At 36.0% G+C, this 24275-nt stretch overlaps 1 protein-coding gene across 1 annotated transcript in view; it reads right to left on the bottom strand.

The window, feature by feature from the left end:
* Positions 1–255: 255 nt before the first annotated feature.
* Positions 256–24275, bottom strand: part of LOC306845909 (epidermal growth factor receptor-like) — a 57033-nt gene continuing 33013 nt past the window's right edge. The window contains exons 2-28 of the mRNA XM_079378923.1: positions 23968–24119; positions 23557–23743; positions 23172–23303; positions 23009–23077; positions 22214–22332; positions 21671–21812; positions 20882–20998; positions 20223–20349; positions 19966–20039; positions 19750–19840; positions 19443–19642; positions 16839–16971; positions 16248–16338; positions 15878–16035; positions 15699–15740; positions 14701–14842; positions 14312–14434; positions 13828–13926; positions 12419–12604; positions 9539–9694; positions 9090–9165; positions 8807–8953; positions 8454–8551; positions 8210–8374; positions 5439–5480; positions 3171–3273; positions 256–2141 (exon numbers count right to left, since the gene is read on the bottom strand). Coding sequence (XP_079235049.1) covers positions 1780–2141; positions 3171–3273; positions 5439–5480; positions 8210–8374; positions 8454–8551; positions 8807–8953; positions 9090–9165; positions 9539–9694; positions 12419–12604; positions 13828–13926; positions 14312–14434; positions 14701–14842; positions 15699–15740; positions 15878–16035; positions 16248–16338; positions 16839–16971; positions 19443–19642; positions 19750–19840; positions 19966–20039; positions 20223–20349; positions 20882–20998; positions 21671–21812; positions 22214–22332; positions 23009–23077; positions 23172–23303; positions 23557–23743; positions 23968–24119 — 3533 coding nt within the window. The 3' untranslated portion in view covers positions 256–1779. The remainder of the gene's footprint in view (positions 2142–3170; positions 3274–5438; positions 5481–8209; positions 8375–8453; positions 8552–8806; positions 8954–9089; positions 9166–9538; positions 9695–12418; positions 12605–13827; positions 13927–14311; positions 14435–14700; positions 14843–15698; positions 15741–15877; positions 16036–16247; positions 16339–16838; positions 16972–19442; positions 19643–19749; positions 19841–19965; positions 20040–20222; positions 20350–20881; positions 20999–21670; positions 21813–22213; positions 22333–23008; positions 23078–23171; positions 23304–23556; positions 23744–23967; positions 24120–24275) is intronic.

Raw genomic sequence — 24275 nt, forward strand, 5'->3', positions numbered from 1 at the left:
GAAAAAAGAAATAACATTTTCAGAACTTGGAACGTCAGCAGACATTCTTAAAGCAGAATTTTGTTAGCTGGGTCTACGCCACCCTCGTCTCTTATTCACATGTTTGTGATCATGAAAGTGGGTGATATGCATAACTGTTGAGTTCAATCATGACTATTGATTAGAAGTAATGATTAAAACAGCTTTGATGAAATTAGCCCTTATTTGATTGCAACTGATGGTATCACACACAATTAATAAGTACAGACCAACTCTTATAAAACAAGTCTTTATTGATTTTACTTCTTATATAACAAAGGACAAGAAAGAACATTGTCACCATGGTTTAAGATTTCAAAGGAATGATCAAAGCAAGAAGGATAATGAATTTAAGATATCCAACCACATTATTTTGTTTTGTGCAACATAGCAATCATAGAGAAGATATGTTCTGTCTGTGAGATATGTGTCGGATTCATTGAGTTACTATTACAAAAGTCAAGTTAGGTACAGGAAGGTGAAAACACATGGACGAACAGAACAGAAATGGAAAATATGAGTGACCCCATATGTGGTTTTTATGACAACGGATAAAATACTCTGTTAGATACAATAATGCAAATGCCAGCCATATATTACAGTTCTGTACAAGTACCAGACATATGTTGGCCTCCGGATGAAGCTGAATCTCACAGATCTAAAGAGATCATCGTCTCAGCCCTGTCCGCTAACATTTCCAGCAAAAACATAGCAGTTCAATCTGAAATTTAACTCAAATTTGACTTTCATTCACAGCAGAGAGGAATTAAACGACCTCTGAGTTCATCTTACAAAGTGTTTCCGAAAAGTATTTGGACACATGAGCCACTATTAAAGATGTATTTTGCATTAGCCTATACAACACAATAGTAAAACAAAGGGCATGTAATGTACACAAATATATATCGCAAACGCATGTTTACTAGGTTTTTGAAGTATGAAGTAGTAGATACACAACCTTTCAAATGTTTGGGATCTGTAATATTTTTGAAATAAGACTCTTATGCTCACCAAGGCTGCACTTATTTGATGAAAAATACAACAAAACAGTAATTTGGTGATTAAGAAACATATCTTATTAATAGCATTATTATTTTAGAATTCTTTAATGAAAGTTAAATTTTTTTGTAACAATGTTAAAGTCTTAACTGTCACTTGATCAACTTTGCTGAATAAAAATTAAAAATATATTTCTTACTGAATCCATCGTTTTTGAAGATGTCATTAAGTTATATATTATAGATATTTCATATCTAATACAATGAATTTTTTAAAAGTGACTTAAGTGTCCAAATACTTTGGTGCAACTATATCTTTAAATGTTTCATGATTACAGACACTATTGAGCACAGTATCTTGTTTGCTCATTTCAAACATTATTAACATGACTGAAACCAGATTACTTAAAAGCAGTCTTTACATGCGTGTCGACAAGCTTGTTTCATGATATGCAATTTCAGCTCACCAGCACGTTTCCACTGGCATCGACGTGGGATTCTTTTCCTGTTGTCATTCTAAGCAACTTGTGACATTTGGAGAGAGCCACAGTTGTTCGATCCGACCAAGTCTAGCTCAGAATAAAACAAGCATATTTGAAAGGTAGCCCAGGTTATGAAAAGCTCGTTCTGTCCTTGACGGCAGGCATACCTGTCTGACAACTCTGCAAAATGTTTGCCTGCGTATCCGCTATAAATAGATGTCCTTCCATCTTTATCTACTGTAAAGTGGCTCATTTTAACAGTTACTTGTCTCCATAATGTGCTAGTGCACTTCCAGCCCCATGTATTCTGCATTTTCCGCAGCCGGCAAGTGGCCGTTAGTGTGTGTTTTGAGCTCCAGGGGGCAGAAGTCCTGCTGGTAGTCTGGGTTGTCCATGCTGTTCTGGGGGTTGAAGCCCTGTTCGCTGAAGAACGGCTGTCTGGAGAGGAGCTGTGCGTGGGACGTGTTCAGATACTCAGGTGGGGCGGCAGCAGCAGTAGCGGGGCTCTTAAAGCAGTTCAGGTACTCTTCCTCTATTTCGTCCAGTGCTGATGAAGAGTGCAGAAGTGTGCGGGGGGGTCCAGGGTGTTGGTATATTGGGTTGGTCATGCTGGAAATCAATGATTCGTTCTGGTTGATATATTCTGGGAAAGAGGGCAATATAGGGTTAAATACACAACTTATTCTATCAGTTATTTTAATTAACAGTTCATTAAGATCTTCATACAATAATGCCCTAAGGGTATTATCATCTATTAAAGTTATTGGCACCTAAATTCATGTAATTACCCCTATGACATTTCAAACCTATGCAGGCTCTTAAGGAAAATGGTGATGAAACAGAATAAGAAAGAAGGACAAATGATATCCCAATGCTTTTGCGTTTTCTCATGCAAAACCTTTATGATCCCCCAAGAAACGTTGTGTTTGCATGCAAAAGTTTTGTGAATGCCTGAAAAGCAAAACTTTTGCAAACAAACTAAAAAAGTTTCTTGGAAGAGCGCAAAACTTTTGTGAATGTACGCATAGTTTCTTAAAGGAATGCAGCACTGTTGCAAACAAACGCAAAGATTAATGCAAACAAACACACCATTTGCAAAGGCATTGAAATATAGTTTCTTCTTCCATTTTATTTTGTTCCCATCACCATATTCACACAACCTTGTATGACTTTTGAAAAAGGTAACTGTTCACAATGCGCAAATTTGAACATTCTGAGATTTGAAAAAGAGTTGTTTTTTTGTAAAAAGAGACTTAAATTTTGTCCTGTTCCTAATGCAAACACCTAGAGCCCACAAAAAGTGTAGCCGGACAGCCTCTGATGATTTTGTTTTATGTAAAAAGCAGTGTGAAAATTCTTTAAATTTTGCTTCAGAACAGCTTTGAAAACACACAAGGGTTTGTAAATTATTACTCTTCCTTTAAGAATTCAAATCAGAGCAAACCACAAGAATGCAAGATCAACAATAAGCAACACTGAGGTGCTCATTTCACCATAAAATAAAATGTGCCCCTTTATGCCCCTTTTGTCCTCATTCCACATATTTTAATTTCAGGAGATATTACAAGAGATATGATGATAATATGTCTCCCAATATCTGAGACAATTTGAACAAGTTAAACACTTTAACTTTCTAAAGTCTTGAAAAAACCCCTCCAGCCTGTGCTCGTACCATTCCATCCTGGAGCGGGCTGGAAGTCTCCCTCGTGGACGCGTTCTGTCGGATCTGGGATGTAACGCAGAACCATGCTGTTCTCCCTTCCTGGGAAACCATTCTGAGAAAATTAAAGTATATTACTTAGCAAGTGTCATCATGGTTAAACCGGTTTCATTTCCTGTAATTGTCAATAGGTGACTGGCTAGAAGATTACAAAAGCACAGCTGGGTACAGTTGCGCAACAAGTAGACCGTTGTCTTATATTTCATTTGTATATTGTGGGTGTTTCTTCAGCTGTGCAAACTTTTATGTTCAGGTTGATCCATTCTAATTAAAAACATCATGTATTTTGAACCAAAATATGAAAATACATCATAAAAAAACATTTTTCTAAAACTATGATCATTTGTGAAGAGACCGTGTCAATATTTATTATTTGAAAAAAATGATTTATGGAAATTTTCACACAAATTCTGTCTCTTAGTTGTGGGTTGATTTACACCATGAGAAATAAAGGGAAATATCATTAACAGTATATTATTGTGTGCAATTTTCAACCAATAATTTTGTCAAATTATGAAAATAAATAAATAAAAATATTTAACTATGCATTTAGGATATAAAAAAATTAATGAGAAAAACTTCAAATACTTAAAAACATAAAATGTAATTTCCTCCACACCATTTACATTAATACGGAGCCCCTAAGAGCTCATGGTGGTGGAAAGATTTCGGGGTGGGTGAAAAAAATATTTTTAAAATCTTTTGCGTTCTCCCACAAAACTTTGCGTTCTCTCGCAAAACTTTGCGTTCTCTCGCAAAGCAAACATCTTTGCGAGAGAACGCAAAAGTTTTGCGAGGGAACGCAAAAGTTTTGCGAGAGAACGCAAAAGATTTGAAAAATATTTTTTCCTCCCACCCCAAATTTTTTTCACCCACCCCGAAATCTTTCCACCACCATGAGCTCTAAGGGGCTCCGTACATTAAGGTGTCCTGGTTCCAGTACATTTGTTCATATTAACAATAAAAAGTATAATAACTGCTTGAGAAATTATTTTAAGAGGCAAATAGTTAAAGAAACACCATGGTGTTTTAAATCTAAAATGCACATGCTATACCAACTGCTACTGCAGTCTTAAAATCTATTCGATTTTCTCCTGTTTACTTATTTATTTATTTTTTTGGTTGTGCGAGTTATTAGTTAGCAATGTGATACTGTTTTGATGTTTGAATTTTTAGGCTTGTCTTGATGTTTTTTCTTAATCTATTTTTATTTTGAATTATGGAGTTCCTCAGGGCTCCATTTTGGCCCCTGTTCTGTTCTCATTATATATGCCTCCTTTGGGTAATATTTTTATGAATCAAAGGGTGTTATTTAATTTCTATGCCGATGACACCTAAAAAGTCTTAAGGTCCTTTAGCCATGTCCCTGTCTCATATCAAGTCATGGTTTTCTTAATTTTTTATATTTTTTGTATTATTATTTTTTCCCCCCATCTTAATGATAGCAAAACAGAGGTTATTGTGTTTGCTCTTTCAGGCCTTTTAGGTATCTCTGATTGTGACTTGGGAGATGTGGTCTCCTACATGTAAATCGTATCCTATATGTAAAAAAAACAAAAGCCGTGGATGTTATTTTTGATTCTGCACTTAAAAAATAGATAAATGCTGTAGTTAAATCACCTTTTTTCACTTAAAATTGCTAAGAGTTTCTTAGCTTTCACAGAGTTTGAGAGAGTGATACAACTCGACTTGACTACTGCAATTAGTAAAGTCAATCTAATATCAATTGTCTCAAAATGCAGCTGTCAGATTCCAGAATGGCACCTGGAAATTTGATCATATCTCCCCTTTATTATGTTCTCCGAACTGGCTGCTGTTCCATTACAGAATAGATTTTAAAATTCTCTCTGACCTTCTGAATCCAAATCCATCTGTTAAATCTCTGAGTTGATCTGAGCAAAGACTGTTGATGGTCCTGAGATTCAGACTGAAGTTGAAACATGACCGTGTTGTTTCCATCAGTTTCTATTCTAAATCTATATAAAAAGCCTATCATTTTACCCAAACTTATAACTGCTCCTACAGTCTAAGGTGAATCACTTATTAGTGTTTTGATGTCTCCTCCCTGTATTGCATTGCGGCCTATTAAGTGTGTACACTTAATATGTTTTTAACATTTATTTCAGTATGGTTTGTACAGCACAGTGGTCAACTACTGTTGTTTTTATTGTGCTTTATAAATAAAATGTGATTTCATTTGATTTAATATGAGTAACTTACCCCGTTTCTGCTATTACAGTTCCCAATGCTGCTGTTGAGACTCTGAAAAAACAAAATAAAAGTAACCATGTGTTTATTATTAACTCTTTAAAAACAAGTATATATTTGTAACATAAACCAAATACTGTTGTGAAATAAACTATTTTTCACTAGTTTTTCAATAAACAGTGCAAATGGGTATTGGAAGCTGTATTGAATTTTACTGGTGATTCTAATAATGCAACCCCAACTGTGTGCAGCATTATTATATACACTTATCCTATAATAACTTGCATATACATTGCAAAGCCATTAAAATAATTAACTGTAATGAACAATTTTTAATATGGGAGGGGTAATGAAACATTTAGCTGAACTTGTAGGACTATACAACTACCGATCTCCTTTTGAAGACCCCTGTGATAGGGATGTACTAACATTTAAGGTAATGTATTTTTTGCACTTTTTTGTATTATTTCTAGTCGCTGTTTGTACTATTGTTAATCCATTCAACTGACATAAAAGATGATTACTGAGGCCTGGATAAATCTTTGTATTCAACACCACGTGCACAAAACAGGCCTGTACCTGTTACGAGGAGAACAGAAGCCAGCCTTATTGTGCCTCCTGGACCATAACAAACCTAGTCAGCAGTTCACGTAAGCATGTCGTAGGTTTTCTTTTGCAAAACACGTTCATAAAATACAAGGAACTAGGAAAAAAACATACGCTAAATAAGCTACCATCTGTCAGAGAAACTACAGCCTTAAATGGCTATGCCTCAATGGCTGTGTTATATAAGACTCCGTCTGAGCTCAAGGCCTTCGTTCTGCCAAAAAAATGTTAACAAGTGTTGCCCGTGAAAGCAATCAGACTTGAAAGGCTGAGGGAGCTTTGCACGCACTTAGCGGCAGGCGCGAGGCCAGGAAACACTCAGAAAGCTGAGGCCTGGCGAGTCCTCTTGGACAGACATGCTTTGCTTTTCTGCTGCGGAACGGTCATTAATCAGGAGGCAGCTGGGAGGAAGCGGGGGAGAAGGTGAACAGACAGAAGGACAGCGGAACAGGAAGTGGGTGAAGGAGACCAGGCCAGAAGAAGATGAAAATCAGGCCAGGTACATACGCCTCTGTAATGTGAACTTTCTGTCCTTTTTGAGTGAAAACACACAACACTGTCATCAGATTTGATATCGCCTCCAGTCACTGCATTACTGCGACAGATGTTTTATTGCATTAATTTGGCGTGTAGTATGTAATTTAGTATAATTTTGAACAGAAAATATGATATATATATATATATATACATTAGTGCTGTTAAAAGATTAATCACAACAACTTTTTGTTTGCATAATATGTGTGTGTGTTCTGTGTATGTTTATTATGTATATATAAATACACACACATACAGTATATATTCGGAAAATATTTACATGTATTTACATATCTATATTTATATTCATATAATTTATATTATAAACAAATATATTTAATATATTAACATAACCTATTTTTCTGAAATATATACATGCATGTGTTTGTATTTATATATACGTAATAAATATGCACAGCACACATACATATATATTGTAAACAAACTTTTATATTGGATGTGATTAATCGCCATTAATCGTTTGACAGCACTAATATATATATATATATATATATATATATATATATATATATATATATATATACACACACACACATAAATACATACATACATACATACATACATACATATGCACAAACACAATATATCAGTTATGTGCCACTATTTATATTATAAATTTATATTAAATATAATATATTCATTGTGTAGTATTGGATGTATATTCGCCGATATTCATGCATGCTCTTAAATGTAAAATGCAAAAGTGTTTTTAACAAAACTGAAAATTAATATTCATACTTTAATTATGACGCTGTGATGCCAAAATTAACTTAATTTTTTAACTATTGATTTTATTTTTATTTATTTATTTAATTATTTATTTTGAATTTATTTAAACAAAATAGTATACATTTTAATATTGGTCATTTAAGGTAGCAAGGCTGCATTTACATGATCAAAAACAGTAAAAACAGTAATTGTAAAATTTACAATAATTGGTTTCTATTTGATATTTTAAAGGGTAATTTAATCTTCAGTGCCACACGATCCTTCAGAAATCATTCTATCATGCTGATTTGCTGCTCAAGAAACATGTCTTATCATCAGTGTTGAAAACATTGTGCTGCTTAATATTTTTTTGTGGTGTATTTTCATGATTTCAAAGTTCAAAAGTACAGCCTTTATTTGAAATATATATTTTTTGATAACAATGTCTTTACTGTCGCTTATTTAACGCCAAATTTAATTACAGTATTTTATCTGCTGAATAAAAGAAAATATTATGATAGATTACGGTGATAGATTAGGGTGGTGATGGCGCAGTGGATAAGACACATGCCTTTGGTGTGAGAGACCCGGGTTCGAATCCACTGTGTGACACCAATGTGTCCCTGAGCAAGACACTTAACCCCTAGTTGCTCCAGAGGCGTGCGACCTCTGACATATATAGCAATTGTAAGTCGCTTTGGATAAAAGCGTCAGCTAAATGAATAAATGTAGATTACGCCATGTTTTTAACCTCTGAATTGAGAAAACTAATCATATTGGCTGTCATGCAATCTTGTACGGTGTCTTTAGCATTTTTATATTGAGGTTGAAGCTCTATATTAGTATTGAGATGGAGTTTGAAATGACTTATAGAATATCATGAACTGAATATGGACCAGTAGAGTGTGTATTACCATAGAATGGAGCAGCTGTGTGCGGGAGGTGCTGGGGCTGCTGAAGAAACTGTGATTGGGCACTAAATACTCGTCTGCATCCACAGCTTCATCCAGCTCTCCACTCATCAGACTGCGGTAGAACTTGGAGTCAGAAGGACTGGGTAAATGGATCCGATCATCACCCTGCAAACAGGAAAACGCTCATCAGTGATTATACGTGAGCAATTCTCCAGAGAAAAAATCAGATTTGTGCTTCTCTCACCTGAATGACGAGATAGCGGGGCGGGTCACGTGCCATTTTAGTAAACTCAGCGATGAGCTCCCTGAAGCGAGGTCTGCTCTCTGCATCGATCATCCAACCTGGATGAAAACAGTGACGTGGTGATAAAGGAGATGATGAAAAAGAATTTAAGTTTAAGAACTTCAAATGTAACATCTCCTAACACCCTAATGGTATTGCTTTATTTATTATTCATAGGTATTGGCTGACATTGGATTTTTTAAATAGTGCACGCTCAAAATTAAGCATTGAAAATATGAATAGGTTTCATGTGTAAAAACCATTTATTAAATGGGAAGAAAGTACTACATAATACAGCAATGATTTAAACTTACATTTGACCATTATCATGTACACATCAATGGTGCAGATAGGAGGCTGAGGAAGTCTTTCTCCTTTCTCTAGAACTTCAGCAATTTCACTTGCAGGAATTCCATCATAGGGCTTTGTTCCAAATGTCATCAGTTCCCAGACTGTCACACCTAAAGTAGTGTATCATTCAATTCAATTTTCTTTTTTACACTGAAGTCTACATAAGTAAAATAAACTAAAAAAAATTTACTTTTCCGTCTGAAAAAAGCAATGGCAAATATTTCTGACATTAGAAAACTTACTAACCATAACTCCAGACGTCACTCTGGTGGGTGTATTTCCTGTGCTGGATGGATTCTAGCGCCATCCATTTTATTGGCACCTGTTGAAGGATATAGATAGATGATAAAAACCTTTATTTCAAATGTTAGAATTGGAAGAGAACACATTAGATGCATTCTAAAGATGAACGTCTGATTGTTCGCAGGCCTACCGCTGAGACACTAAAAAGGCCATACTCATCACTTTTCTCAACATTAGTTTTTATGATAGTTTATGGTAAAGCACTAATGCGTTATATACATAACAGTATGAATTTCTGTAAAGCTGCTTTGGAATGATGTGTACAGTGAAAAGCACTATACAAATAAATTTGACTTGACAGTTTAGGGACAGTTTTCGTTTAGTAAAAGACAATGAAAGACTGACAAACTTCTGTCAACAAGATCCACTTTCTCAAAAAAGAAATAACAGACCTTTCCACCATCTGCGTGATACTCCTTCTCATCGGCGTTCAACAGCTTGGCCAAGCCAAAATCAGTGATCTTCACATGCTGAGGGGTCTTTACCAGCACATTACGAGCAGCCAGGTCTCTGTGCACAAGATGGCGCTCTTCCAGGTAATTCATGCCCTAATAAAAGTCAAAGAGAATTTCAAAAGATTTTAGCTGACATACAGTAAGTAAATATAATGATGTACTCCTTCAGGCTGGAATAAAAATCCAGTAAAATTCATTAATATGGGCATCATGACTACATATTAGCTTATTTAAATGTTATGATACAGGAGTATTTACATCTGGAACTTCAATAATGCAATCATGAAAAGAGTGTAAAGTGTTTATGAGCCACATAACGGAAACTTTAACAGATCCAAACGGAACAATGTCGGAACAACGGAACAATATGGAGACACATGAATGGAAAAATAGTGCAATACTTCAATATGCGGCATTTATTATCAGAAGTGAATGAATTTCAATTATTTGCACACATGAATAGTAGATTTTCCTGCATTTTGTGTGTAAATGGAATGTACATAATGAATCTGACAGCAAACTGACTAATCGTGACGTGTGACATGACTATAATGAATGTAAATATGCTCTAAGGGAAAACATAAATTAAACTATGCCCCATCAATTAATAATCAAATTGATTTTTAATAATCGTAATTACTGTAATCATTTATTTAAAATATTGAATTTAAACAAAAAATACTGTATTAAAATATCTATTTTTAATCATTAATTGTACTGAGTAGATTAAATTGATTTCTCTAAAATCATCTGTTCATCATCAAAGCCAATGCCATTCAGTGATTGATCACAACATGTGAAATGTAAAATAAGTGTAAACAGGCACTAAGAAGTGCACGGATAAAGGAAAATATTACATGGATTAGAATTAGTGTGCAAATTGATGATGTTCAAACAAAAAGACAGTCAGTATTCAGGAACATGAAAGTATGTTTGATCAAGCATTTCTCAGAATGTTAAATCAACATATCAACCATATCGTACATTTTCTAGTCATATTCTGATCAAAGTTTCTCTCAAAAAAGAAATGCTACTCCCTAAGCAGTGAGGACCAAAAATGCCTGCCTGCTAAAAGAATCTTCACAGTTACTGATTTGCACTTTAGATATGAGTAAAATTAATGTTTTGAATATTTGTGAGCGGTACAGATCTGTGAGGGATATTACTTATTTTTAGTTTCATATCACCAGCAAGAAACCTGGATAGACGCATCAATTCATTCCAAATCTAAAAATAACTCCTTTTATCTTCTAGTTCAGCTCTAACCACAGCATATTAAACCAATTACATTTTGCCCTTTTCGTTTTATTATATAAGACAGTGGATAAAAAGCTATAAAAGTAAAAAACAAAAAAGAGAACAGGACCCAGGACACCAATTAATTAATGATTAATCAAATTAATTGCTAATAAGCATAATTCATTGTCATGAATCCTGTCCGTGGACTTCTGTCCGCTTGCCACCAGAGGTCGCCCTCCCATTATATTGACTCTCACATTACACAGACTGTTACATGTCACTCCGGACTACATTACCCATGTTCCATTTCACTGTTTACACCTGCAGCCAACTACACACACTATAAAGATCAGTCTCAAACAACCATTCAACGCCGAGTATTGGTTAGCATTTATCGCTCTTCTAGTGGTAGCTACTTTACGGAGCCAGCTCCCTAGTCCTAGTTTCTAGTTCTAGTACTAGTCTAAGTTTAGTCACATCGTGTTGCCTTATTGTCTGTTTTTTCATTTGTAATCTCATTTATCGTCTTGTCATTTGTACCTCGCCTGGATTGTCATCTGACTGATCACGTCTGTCCTTGGATTACTCTTTTGTCTCGCCTGTGCCATACCTGTTTGCTGGTGTTTTGACCCTGCCTGTTTCTGACCAAGCCTGTGAATAAAGCTCTGCAATAATTGTATTTTAAATAATAAACAGTGTTGGGAAGGTTACTTTGGAAATTAAATAGGTTACAGATTACCCTATTTAAAATGTAATAAGTAGTGTAACTATTTCAGTTACTTTATTATGTCACTGATTACATTTGATTACTTTTCTAAATTTGTAACGAATGTTTTCAATTGTTAAACATTTTAAACCAGACAGGGTTAACCTTACGGTAGTACTCAACACTGATTACTGTCAGACTTTTAAAATCGTTCATCACTTGAATTAAGATTATAACAAGATTATAATAATTTTAAAGTACAGCCACCAAACCAGACTTTACTTTGAGATCGCTCTGAGGTTAAATACAGATTTAAAATCTTAACAAGAAATAGTAAATATTAATAGAAGAAGAATTCAGATGTAACCCCCTTTGTAATCATTAACATTTTCACAAGTAACAGTAATTTAAATCCATATTTTTTCTCAGTAACTATAACAGATAACAGTTACATTTATTTTGTAGTTAAATTATGTAACACATTACATGTAACTTGTTACTCTCCAAGACTGATAATACATTTAAATAAATGTAAATAATAAAAGTAAAGAAAAATAATATATTACAATATTTAATTTTAAATAAATTGTACTGAACACATTAAATCTGTTCATCATCAAATGAAATGACTCAGTGTTTATGGCTCATTTGATTTCACAGATACTATTTAAACTGAGCTAGACAATGACATCTCTGAATTTAATAATGAAATGCCTTTAACTGAAACTTGAGTGTTTAAGCTTATCATTATACATTACTGACACTCTATCCTCCAATTTGATACTGTTAAAGTGCTTTAACACAATCTGTATTGTTAAAAGCGCTGTACAAATAAAGGTGACTTGACTTGACTTGTTTAGCAATCCATTTACCTTAGCAATCTGCACACACCAGTTGAGCAGGTGTTGAGAGCCAATGTTGTCTTTGTTTTCTCTGACGTAGCCCAGCAAACAGCCGTAGGGCATCAACTGGGTGATAAGTTGGACGGTGGAGGTCAAGCAGATGCCGAGCAGACGACACACATGAGGATGGTCAACGCTCGCCATCACATAGGCCTCCTTCAGATACAAACAAATGAGGTCAGTATATATATAGTATACAGCAACAATGACAAATACTGTCGCTGTTTATAGTCCCTACAGACTTAAAATTAACAAATGAGGTGCCTTGAGCACATTAGAAAATATTTGCAGGTATGGAGGCCTGGGGTTCTGAAGAAAAACGCTTCAGGAAAATCTAAACTTAGCAGGAACACTAATAATCAAACCCCTGGGCAATAAACTGGATTTTTCCTAGACGACTTAGAGCTGCCAACAACTTTTTCCTTTCAAAAAATGAGGGAGTGACTGGTCTCTATTTCATTACTTTTTTTCTTTTTAATATTCACTGTGCAGATCTGTTAAATTTCAGTTTATGCAGATTCTCAAAAGGTTATACTGGCTGTTTACATAGATGAGCTATCTTCAAAGTGACCTTGAGAAGCAGCCTGCACAGCCACATCCTCACAATCAAAGAGAATATTGAAGGAAATTACATTCTTTGTGTTAGAAAGGTCTTGTTTGCTGTTGCAGTGATGGGGCGCATGCAAAAAGCAGGAATTCCTCCTCCAGGTTGAACTTTTCTGTTCTATATCAACTCCACACAACATCCAGCAGGACTTGGTCAGATTACCCTTTAACTCAAGGTTATGTAGGATAGATTTCAGCTGCGCCTGTCACTGGAGAATAAGGCCTTTTCTGTGCAATCATTATCTTAACTAGAATGACGAAATGTCGGTTTTACTGTCTGTGTTTACTGAAATAATTTACATGTTAATTGGATAACACAGATACAGTGCAAATGCATGAATAATAGAATTTTGGGCAAAGAATGAAGGGAAAAGTGTTTGATTTTAGAGAAATACACAGCTAACTTTCAAATGTTGTCAAAATTTAAAATGATTTCATTCAGTAGCTACAGCAGGCTTGACTAGTAAGCCCGAGTCCAGACTACAGCGCCCCTAAAAATTATTTGGAAAATTAAGACACACTTAAAATGTAAATTCATTGCATTAGATACAAAATATCTAACCAAGTGGCATCTGCAAACAACTCTGGACATTTTCAAACATCTTTTAATGTTCAAATATCCTTTAGTATGTAACTTGTTGAAGCCTTTTTAATTGCCTATGCATTTTTTAAGCAGCAAACTGACAACAAGACCTTGAGTCACATGCAGTTTAAATTGTGAATAAGGTCTGATGTTACATGACAAACACCACAATTCAGACTCTGATACTCACATCCAAGATATCCTGGTTTGCTTTGGGAGACGTGGCTTCTCGTAAGACCTTAATGGCGACAGGGATCTTCACACTCTCTCCCTCTGGAACCCACAAGCCCTGCAGGAATGGACACATATCTGTTATAATATCTCATTCCGCAAACAAAGTAACACCCAGTGTTTTGTAACCGATGAGGTTTCACAGCTGAAATCATCTTGAGATAAAGAGATAACCTTTATGTCTACAGATAAACAACTAATTGAGATTGTGGTGTAGAGAAAATTAAGAAGGCACTGACAGAGGAAAGAAGAAAAGCACGTAGCAACACCCAAAAGAGTTGTTCCAAACCTGTATGAACTTCTATCTTCTCCTGAGCACAAATGAAGATATTTTGAAGGATGCGGGTAAAACTCATAAAGGTTTGGAACGGCTTGAGGGTGTTTAAATGATGACAGAATTCTCATTTTTGGGTGAACTGTCGCTTTAAATGGAGATCAGTCACCTTATACACAGTGCCGAAAGCTCCGGACCCAAGCACTTTGATCTTCTTGAACTCCGTCTCTTTGAGGATGCGCAGCAAGGCCTGGTTGGGGGCTTCTCCGCTGGGGGTCAGAGGCTCCACTAGCTGTAGAGACAAACAGAGTCAGGAAACACAAACACATCCCATCTTTGAATGAGTATGGGATGACACGGATCTGTCTGTATTCACGGAAGCTATTGTCTCAATGGCTGATTTCCATCAGCATTCACTGTTGACACTACAACAGTAAACTGGCTTCACTGCTTTGATCTTTCATGGTTTCACCAAGCTCTGGCAGCTCAGCTTCCTTTAAGTGTTTGGTTGTTTAACAGTAGATACTCAGAAAAAATATTCAGATTATGTGATCTGACCTCTCTTTCTTGCAGAAGTCGGCGTAAGGTTCTCTTCCTCTTGATGTGCTGTCTGCGCAGAAAAACAGCAACTCCTAGACCCAGGATAACAAACGCCAGCAGACCTCCAACCACACCAGCGGCAATCATGGGCAAACCCGAACTACAGATGAAAGGAACATTACTGAGTTTCTGCAGTGGAAGATGGCCCTCTCTTGAGATGTCACCACATCTCAGAACCGACTGAGTACTACTTAGATACCATGTGAAGAGTTTTGAGTTTAAAATATAGATTTTTTTGTCATTGGATATTATATGAATTAATTTATAGAAATATTTATGTTTTAGATGTCTTTGGATTTCTATTTAGAATTTAGATTTCTAGGGTAAAAATAGTATGCATTTGTTTGTTTAATTGTAGTTTTTATTTATTTATTTTATTTGTATACCTCTCTTAGAATTGGTAAGTGGCATGTTGTTTGTATTATGTAATTTAATAATTAATTTATTCATTATTAAAAATGTATTAATTTATTATAATTTATGGAAGTTAATATTCAATTATTCCATAAATACATTTTAAATGTTTTCATTATTTATCATAACTTATAAGGCCAATCGAAAGGAATCATGAGTGAATTTATAGTGTTTTGCTATTAGGCCTATGTATGATTATGGACTTATATAATAATGATAATACTGGATGATGCATCATCGTCCTGTACAAGCTAAAATATTTCTAGATTTCTTACACTTCAGCACAAAGGCACATTGCTGTCAAGAAGGATATCTTCCTTTATTTCTCACCATATGCATCATTTTCATTTATTACTTTATCTACTTTTGACGAAGGCTTGAGTATTTGGTACCATTTTCTAAAAATATGCAATAATTCACAGCCTCTTTATTACTTTTTCGACAGAAACTATGGTGACATATGAGGATGAACACTAATTCTTGGGATATTCTGGAAAAGGGATGTATGCAGCAAAGCATTATGGAACAGATTCTCTTCTTACCCTTTGAAATCTTTGCAGTCTCTCAGATCAGGCCCAGTACATCTGCAAAGCAAAACATAAATTGGATAAATCACAATTAGTGCACACTGCAATCCCTGATGAACCTGGTTAAATTACACAAATGACCGTTTCATGTCATTACATTCAAATGAAGGCATCATATACGATGCCTCTCTCACCCCTGGGTGCAGTTCTCATGACAGGACTGGCACACTCGCATCGCATCAGCATATTTCCAAATGAGTACGTCATTCTCTCCCGGTATGCCTTGTGGGCAGCGTGTTACACAGTGCGGCCCATCTTTGTAGTTTGCACAACCTGTACATTTGTCGGGTCCCTGGACAAAAGTTGGCAATTAGATGGCAACAAGCTACTTTTCTACAGTCTACAAGTGATGTGAATTTAATGATGTGTCTCCAGGACACAACTGGGACAGAAAACATTGGTTTGAGAGACCAGTGTGGTGCCATCAGCTTTTTTAAAAATAAGAATAAATATTGTTTACTGACTGGAGAATATGTAGTACTTTAAAACGGGTTTGATACTTACAGGGCCGGTGCAGGTCAGGGTTTCATTCATGAGCAGACATTCAGGGTCGCACTCAACACACGTTTTATTGACCTCATATTCACGTGGCTCACTGTATGGACAAAAAAATCCATTCTGGTCAATATAGTCGGAATCATAATTGAACAAAAAAATGGCAACACTTTAGTTTAGGGACCAATTCTCACTTTTAACTAGTTACTAATTAGCATGCATATTACTAAACAGCATATTGGCTGTTTATTATTACTTTTAAAGCACATATTAATGCCTTATCATATTCTAAATTCCTTAATGTAGAATGTCAATAGGGACAATTGGTCCCAAAATTAAAGTGTGACCAAATTTAAAAAAAATAGTGTGCCACTTTTCAAGTCGTTTCCATGACCTATTTCTTTGTTCCTTTCATTAAAAGTAGGCCAAAAAAGTAAGGGATCAGCTGGCCATAATCACAAAATAAACTAAGTGGTTTAATAAAAATAATCACATTTAAGATAAGAATTTAAATGTTTGCATTCAGAGACATGGCCTGTTGTAGACCTGTTATTTAGCGTTGAAACATGGATAAACTGAGAAGGCATCTCTCTCACTCACCCAGCCAGCAGGTTGCAGGAAGCAACACAGTGTTTTTTACGGGTATAATGCTTACAAGTGAAGCACATAGTGGGACCAGGACCCCAGCAGCCATCATTTGTGCACATCTCATCACACTTGCTGTTCTGATTTGCTGTAAAATTTATTCAGATAAGATATCAACACAAAAGATATGGGTAACACTTTATTTTGATGGTGCCCTTTGACCATTCTGTTGACTATAAGTAACTTTGCACATACACGTCAACTAACTCTCATTAGAGTATTAGTAGACTGTCTGCTTAATATCTCTTCATTGTGATGGTGTCCCAACAGACATTCTATATTTGCAAGTGTCAACTTATTCTAACCCTAACCCTACCAGACTACTAATACTCTACTAACACTCTAGTGAGAGTTAATAGATATGTAGGTGCAATGTTACTTATAGACAACAGAACGTGTTAAAGGGACCATCAACATACAGTGAAACCGGGACATGTGTTTTAGAGTCAAATGTCTGTAAAAGGTAACATGTAAAACATTCCCTTACAAATGGATGCTTGTCTTTGAAGGAATAGCTCACCCAAAAGAGAGAATTCTGGTACTATTTACTCATGCACCAAACCTGTTTTTACTTTCTGCAGAATGTAGAAAAATACATTTTGAAGATTCTTCGTTAACGTTTTAGATTTGGGAACACTATTAGCTATTTGCTTATTGGCTGTTTATTACCATTGTTGGGTAGTAACTAGTTACTAGTAATGCCTTATAGTAAAAATATAGTAGTGTAACTAATTACTAATAACATTTAAGTAATAATATTTCAGTTACCATCAATCAATCAATTACAACAATTAATGAAATTCAATCATCTCAATTAATTTTCATAATTTTTGTCATACGTATATGCACGTGACATCACCAACGCAGCACACTAGCTTTGTCAGAAGATGGAGAAGCCCACATCATATAGCAGCTGGAAATACAGCCATTATTTTAATTTTGTAGGGAGAAAGGATGACAAAAACATCAATGTCACATGTAAATTGCATAGTGGTACTAAGACTTTATCTACTGCAAACCCCAACATGTCTGGATGATTCTACCTGCTTGAGCCCTGTTGCAGATTTTACTATGTTGCTGTTTTATTAAATAACAGAAGCTGTTTAAAAAAAAAAAAAAGTGGCTTGTCATCAGTTTGAGTCAGTTCATTCATCTGTAACTTTCATGGATTCAGAGGCTGCAAAAAAAAAAAAAAAAAAAAAAAAAAAAAATGCAATTATCAAGTTTTTGGGATGTGATGGAAAAGTAATGTAACTAGTAATGCAACTAATTACTGTTGGCCGGGAGTAATAAGTAATGTAAAAATATTACTTTTGAAAGGTAACTAGTAATAAGTAATTTGAAAGTAGCTAGTAAGGAAAGGAAGTGAGGCCAAGTATGGTGACCCATACTTGGAATTTGTGCTCTGCATTTAACCAATCCAAGTGCGCACACGCACACACACAGCAGTGGACAGCCATTTATGCTGCGGCGCAGGGAACCTTGCAGGGAGCAGTTGGGGGTTCGGTGCCTTGCGCATGGGTCTCACCTCAGTTGTGGTATTGAGGGTGGAGAGAGCACTGGACATTCACTCTCCCCACCTACAATCCCTGCCAGACCTGAGACTCAAACCCATGACCTTTGGGTTTCAAGTCCGACTCTCTATCCATTAGGCCACGACTCCCCCCAAGAGTAAAGTGAGTAATATATTACATTTTCTGAGTTACCAACACTGTTTATTACTTACAAAGTACATATAAATGCCTTATTCTGCATGATCATATTCTACATCCCTTAACTCTACCCAATACCTAAACATAACTACTACAACAACTATTTACTTACTACAAATAAGCAATAAATTAGGAGTTTATTAGGGCAAACTCTTAGTTAATAGTGAACATAGGGGAAGTCGTGGCCTAATGGTAAGAGAGTCGGACTCGTAATCCAAAGGTTGCGGGTTCGAGTCCCCGGCCGGCAGGAATTGTAGGTGGGGGGAGTGAATGTCCAGCGCTCTCTCCACCCTCAATACCACGACTGAGGTGCCCTTGAGCAAGGCACCGAACCCCCAACTGCTCCCCGGGCGCTGCAGCATAAAATGGCTGCTCCGGGTGTGTGTTCACAGTGTGTGTGTGTTCACTGCTGTGTGTGTGCATGTTGGATGGGTTAAATGCAGAGCACGAATTCCGAGTATGGGTCACCATACTTGGCTGAATGTCACTTCACTTCACTTCACTTCACTTTAACCTAATCTAAAGTGTTACTGAATCTTCACACAGCTATTGTAAATTGCACTTCTGCTGCTGTTTATAAGTTATATGAACAACATTTATGGAGCTTCCATGATGTTTTTTGTGCTTTTTTAAAAGTTTGACAGATGTTGTCACTATGAACTGGATTTGGAAGAGGATTGTGTGAAGATTGAAAAATTCTCTTTTTGTGCTTTACAGAAAAAAAACCCCAGACACATACTGCACAGGTTTGAAATGACATAAGGGGGAGTACTTTACAACAGAATTGTCATTTTTGGGTGAACCAAACTGAAATTATTTGACAGGGGTTATTGTGATAATTCATTACCGCAGGTGGCAGAATCAGCATTTCCTAACATTTTGACAGTCTGTTGTGTAGATTTGAAGAGGCGTTTCCAGTGTTCAGGGCTGGTGTAGCAGAGATGCTTATTCTGAGAGATGACCACATCGCCGTCACTGATCTCCCTCAGAGAACGCAGGCCGAAATATGTGATTTCAGTTTGGGTGACAGCAAAGCTGAAGGCACCTCTGTGGGAGCAAGAAGGAGACACGGAGTGTCTTTATATACGAAACAGCAATTTATCGTCATGTGTCAAAATTCTCTGAGGATGCTGACATATTTTTTATTGACTTACTGCTTTTTTGTACGTCCACGGATGATCTCAAGGTTTTCAAAGGCACCGAGGGATGCCATGTCTTTTGGCCACTGCTGAATCACCAGGTAGCCTTTGAGTTAGGAGAGGAAGAATATCTTCAGGAATGTTTACGAACACTGAGGGGCTAAAGGTCCCCTACATGAAACAGCATTTTAACCATTACAAATGTCCAATATTAAACCACAGCATTCTCACCAGTGATTTCTTTTACGGTTTTGAATACGTTGAGCTTGGCCGGGTCCAGTCCTGGAGTTTTAGTATGCTGGTCACTGTAAATAATAGTAATAAAAAGGATATCAGAGATTGTAAAAGATTTGGCTCAATCACACAAATCTAAATAATTCAAAAATGGAAAATATTCAAAGTATAATTGTTTTAAAGCAACATGGAATGGTACTAAGCAATGTAGAATCAAATGATATTTATCAGAGAGTGTGAAACATCCTTCTCACCCATTAAATGTCGTGGTGAGAATTGCAACACCTCCGCTGATTTTTGTGCAGTTCTCAAAGGAATCAATGTTACTGGCATTGATTGACAGGACATTGGCCAGAGGCCCCATTCCCAGCCCACTGCAAACTAGAGGGATGGTAGGAAACATATTAAACATTAACTGCAACTTCTTTCTTAAGTAAAGAATTAGCCGTGAAGGCAAAAATAAATTCAACACTTATGCTACCAGTAAAAGGTTTAGAAACACTTGACTGAATTTATGCTTTGAATGATCGAAAAAAATCTTTAGTCCAAGCCTTAAATGACTTTAGTTTGCAAACTAATTTAAATTAATGTTAAGTATGAATGTTTCTGCAAAACGAAATTTCTGTCTGTCGACTATCCTGAAAACAAACGCAAGCATAAAAGTACACACACTATATATATTTGCAATATTATGGTAGGACAGACTACTAATAGACACTGTAATAAATTACAGTTTTTATAGCGTTAAATGTTTTTTTTAATTCTATTAAAATAAAAGTTGTAATGCACCTAAAACAAGACTAATGTGTTTGCTCAACTAGGAAAAAAAAGATTATTTTTTTTAAATTCTTTTTAAAGGAAAAGATTGTTACAAAACAGCATATCTCATCCTGATCAGCAGTCTCAACTGTACCTTTTGGACAAAGGCCATCACACTTCTTACATTTCCGAACTTCACCCTCATCCACCTCATAGGTGCCAGGGCTGCATGTTCGTACACATGCCCCATGGTCTGTCACGACATAGTTGTCTGAGAAAAAAAAAAACACCAAACCAGCAATCACTCCAGAGTCCTTAACCACAACCAACCAAAGCAACACAACACAACACACAACACAACACAACAGTAACTGATGTTCGCATCAAATCATTCTGTCATGGTTATGTTGCTTTCTGAAATGTTATTCAGAAACCAAAGTTGAGCAACAGTTGAAGAGTATTTCTCTCTGCTTGGAATGTGTCATTTATATTTTAACCCTGGTCCCCTAAAACATTAACCTCCAGATTGCAAGAATTCAAGATGTAAAGCAATAGCTCACCCCAAAATGAAAATTGTGTCATTATTCACTCACCCTCGTGTTGTTCCAAATCTGTATGAATTTCTTTCTTCTGCTGAGCACAAAAGAAGATATTTTGAAAATGTTGGTAACCAAACAGTTACCAGTAGCCATTAACTTCCATAGTATGGAAAAATACCATGGAAGTAAACGGCTACCAGCAACTGTTTGGCTATCAACATTCTTTCAAATCTCTTTATTTCACCAGAAATAAGACAAAAGGTTTGGAATAACATGAGGGTGAGTGAATGATGACAAACTTTTTTTGTCATGAACTTTCCTCCTAACAGATTGAATTCACATGGTAATGGTTATGTGTTCAACCAGGAAGACAGAATGAAGAATTGTATCTTGAGGGGTCTTACGTGGGCATATCTTGATGCACGTTGCCCCAAAACTGTATTTCCCGTCAGGGTTGGGAGCGAGCTGGTGGGTGTTGGGGTCATAGAGCATGAGCCGTGGACATGCGTCTTTACATGTCCCCTCATCCTTGAAGTCCTTACAGGCCTACAGAACACACAAACAAAATTTCCCATGAGCGCACAAGTCTGAAAGTATTTTCATTGCCCTTGAGGTTACTTTTACTGCAGCTGTACACTTCATTGGTAATGAATGTTTCACTGTAAAACTGCCTTGTACCGTTATTTAATCAAAATAAGCGTGTTATAGTTTTTAACACATTCAAGCTGCTGTGAATTTCTCACATTTTGAGTCATGTTACTGTCATTATTCACTCTGAACTATAGTTCAGTTCATAATTATATCCAAACATTATGTCTACAGCTATGGATGACTCCACTAACTGTATTTACGCTTACATATAGCATTCAGTATGTATTGAAAGATGAATGAGGAAACAAGTGAATTATTAAGAAACAAATCTTTATCTGTATATGTGCGGTTCTCACCAGGCAGTCAGTGGGTTTGGGTCCAGTGCAGCCAGCAGCACAATGTTCATTACAGCAGTCAATGGGTTTGGGCCCCTTACACCTCCCTGAACACTGCTCCGCACAGATCACCTTAGTCACTAGATACAGAGAGAGAAGAAACTCACAGATCCTGACGGTACTGTCTGTGTTCGCTAGAGTTGAGCACAGCAACAACAATTCAATATTCTTCTAAGGAGTTTTCAAAACATTCCTCTGGGGGTCAAGTAATGCTTTTTCAGTAGTCGTGAAATATAAGGATCAACTAAATAAACTAAAGAGGCCCATTAAAAACTACTCATAAAGCAGAAATTCCAAATTGTTACTCCAGTGCATTTTGCAGTGGGACTATAGATTACTAACCCAGGGTTAAATATAAACAGTATGAAACATGAAAAAACATAATTTAATTAATTTATTTGTTTAAATGTTTCTATGTAGTACACCCATTCAAAATTATAGGTGTTTATTTAAAAAAAATCTAAATTGATCAAAACTGTATTATAGTAATTATATTAAATAAATGCAGTTCTTTTTTAACTTTCTATTCATAAAAGAATCCTGAAAAAAGTATCATGTGAGCATAAGAGATTCCCAGCTAAACTTTTGAACAGTAGTGTACGGTATACAATGTGCTGTTTCCAGTCACTAACATTTGAAAGGTTTTCAATGTTTTGTTTTCATTATATCTTTATGAAACACCTCTGAATAGTATGTTTTTACTAAAGGTAGAAAAAAAATTGGATTCAGTCACTTGAGTAGTTTAAGACCACTTACTTTTTTGGCAGTTTTGGGGACCAGGGCCCCAACAGGAACCATTGTAACAGCTACGTTCACACTTCTTACCTGTGGGAGGTAAAGTAGAACCTTCATTCAAAATGCTAAATTAATTAGTAGCATTCAATATACATTTACAATAACAAACTTCTGAGGGACATACAGTGTTCTGCTGAGCTTAGTTCCAGCTTGATTTTAGGCTGGCTCTTCATGTTCAGAATGTCAGTCCACTGGATGGTCTCCACGTTACATAAATGATTGTTATTGGCAAATTTTATTCCACCCTTCAGTATTTCTACAATAGGAAAATGAAAGTGTTTGAACAATGCTTTCCTGTATGACAAACTTCACATTTGAAACACAGGTCTATTAATATTTTCCAAATATAACTTCCAGAGCTGGGTATGACAATTAATGAATATACAGTAATTCCCTCAACAAAACAAATGTGCGAAATACATAAATATAGGTCATTTGGGAGCATTTGTTATTCCCATTTATCAGGAAACACACACACACACAAAGAACAGTATTATATAACCACATACCAGTTAAGCTAGTCAGTGGCAACTGGTTTACGCCTTGTCCGATGCTGTTGTTGTAGTTCAGGAGGACAGCTAAAGCATATTTGTCGTCATAAAGAGAGTGGCCACGGATGATGCGCAGATTCTCAAGGGGGATTCTGGGAGCCGTGTTGATTCCAATAAGAACATAGCCACCAACTTCTTGGATGCTCTAAAAATCAGGAACAACAACACAAAATAACATTAAACACAAAACATATAAACAGTTGTCTGGAATAACATATAGTTTAATTTTATAAAAATCTGTCATGAAATATAAACTGGAATTAGCAACATGCTAAAAATATGGTGTACAGGTGACTTACAATACAACCAAACACTAAGGTAACAGTAAAATAACATTGATCATAGTGTTTGAAAATGGATATACCGTACCCTGAGAAAGGACAAGTCATGTTTTTCTGTCATATATGTGATTTCCAGGTTTTCCAGAACGACGGTGCAGTTGCTGTACATTTTTACCAGAATCTGATAATGGTCATCCACTGTTCCCAGAAGAGCCAGTTTGTTGTTCGCTCCCTGACACACTTAAACACACAGAGAGAAAGAAAGCCCAATTAAATCCATCTGAGGTCTTTATGGGAAAAAGTGCAATTCCAGCAAAACCAACAGCAAAAATTTTATTTGCTGGTCATTAAGTTTTCATTATTTTTGCAATTTGGTTAACTGTTAAACCTCCCAAC

Source organism: Barbus barbus, assembly GCF_936440315.1.
Source record: "Barbus barbus genome assembly, chromosome: 26".
Classification (NCBI taxonomy): Eukaryota; Metazoa; Chordata; class Actinopteri; order Cypriniformes; family Cyprinidae; genus Barbus; species Barbus barbus.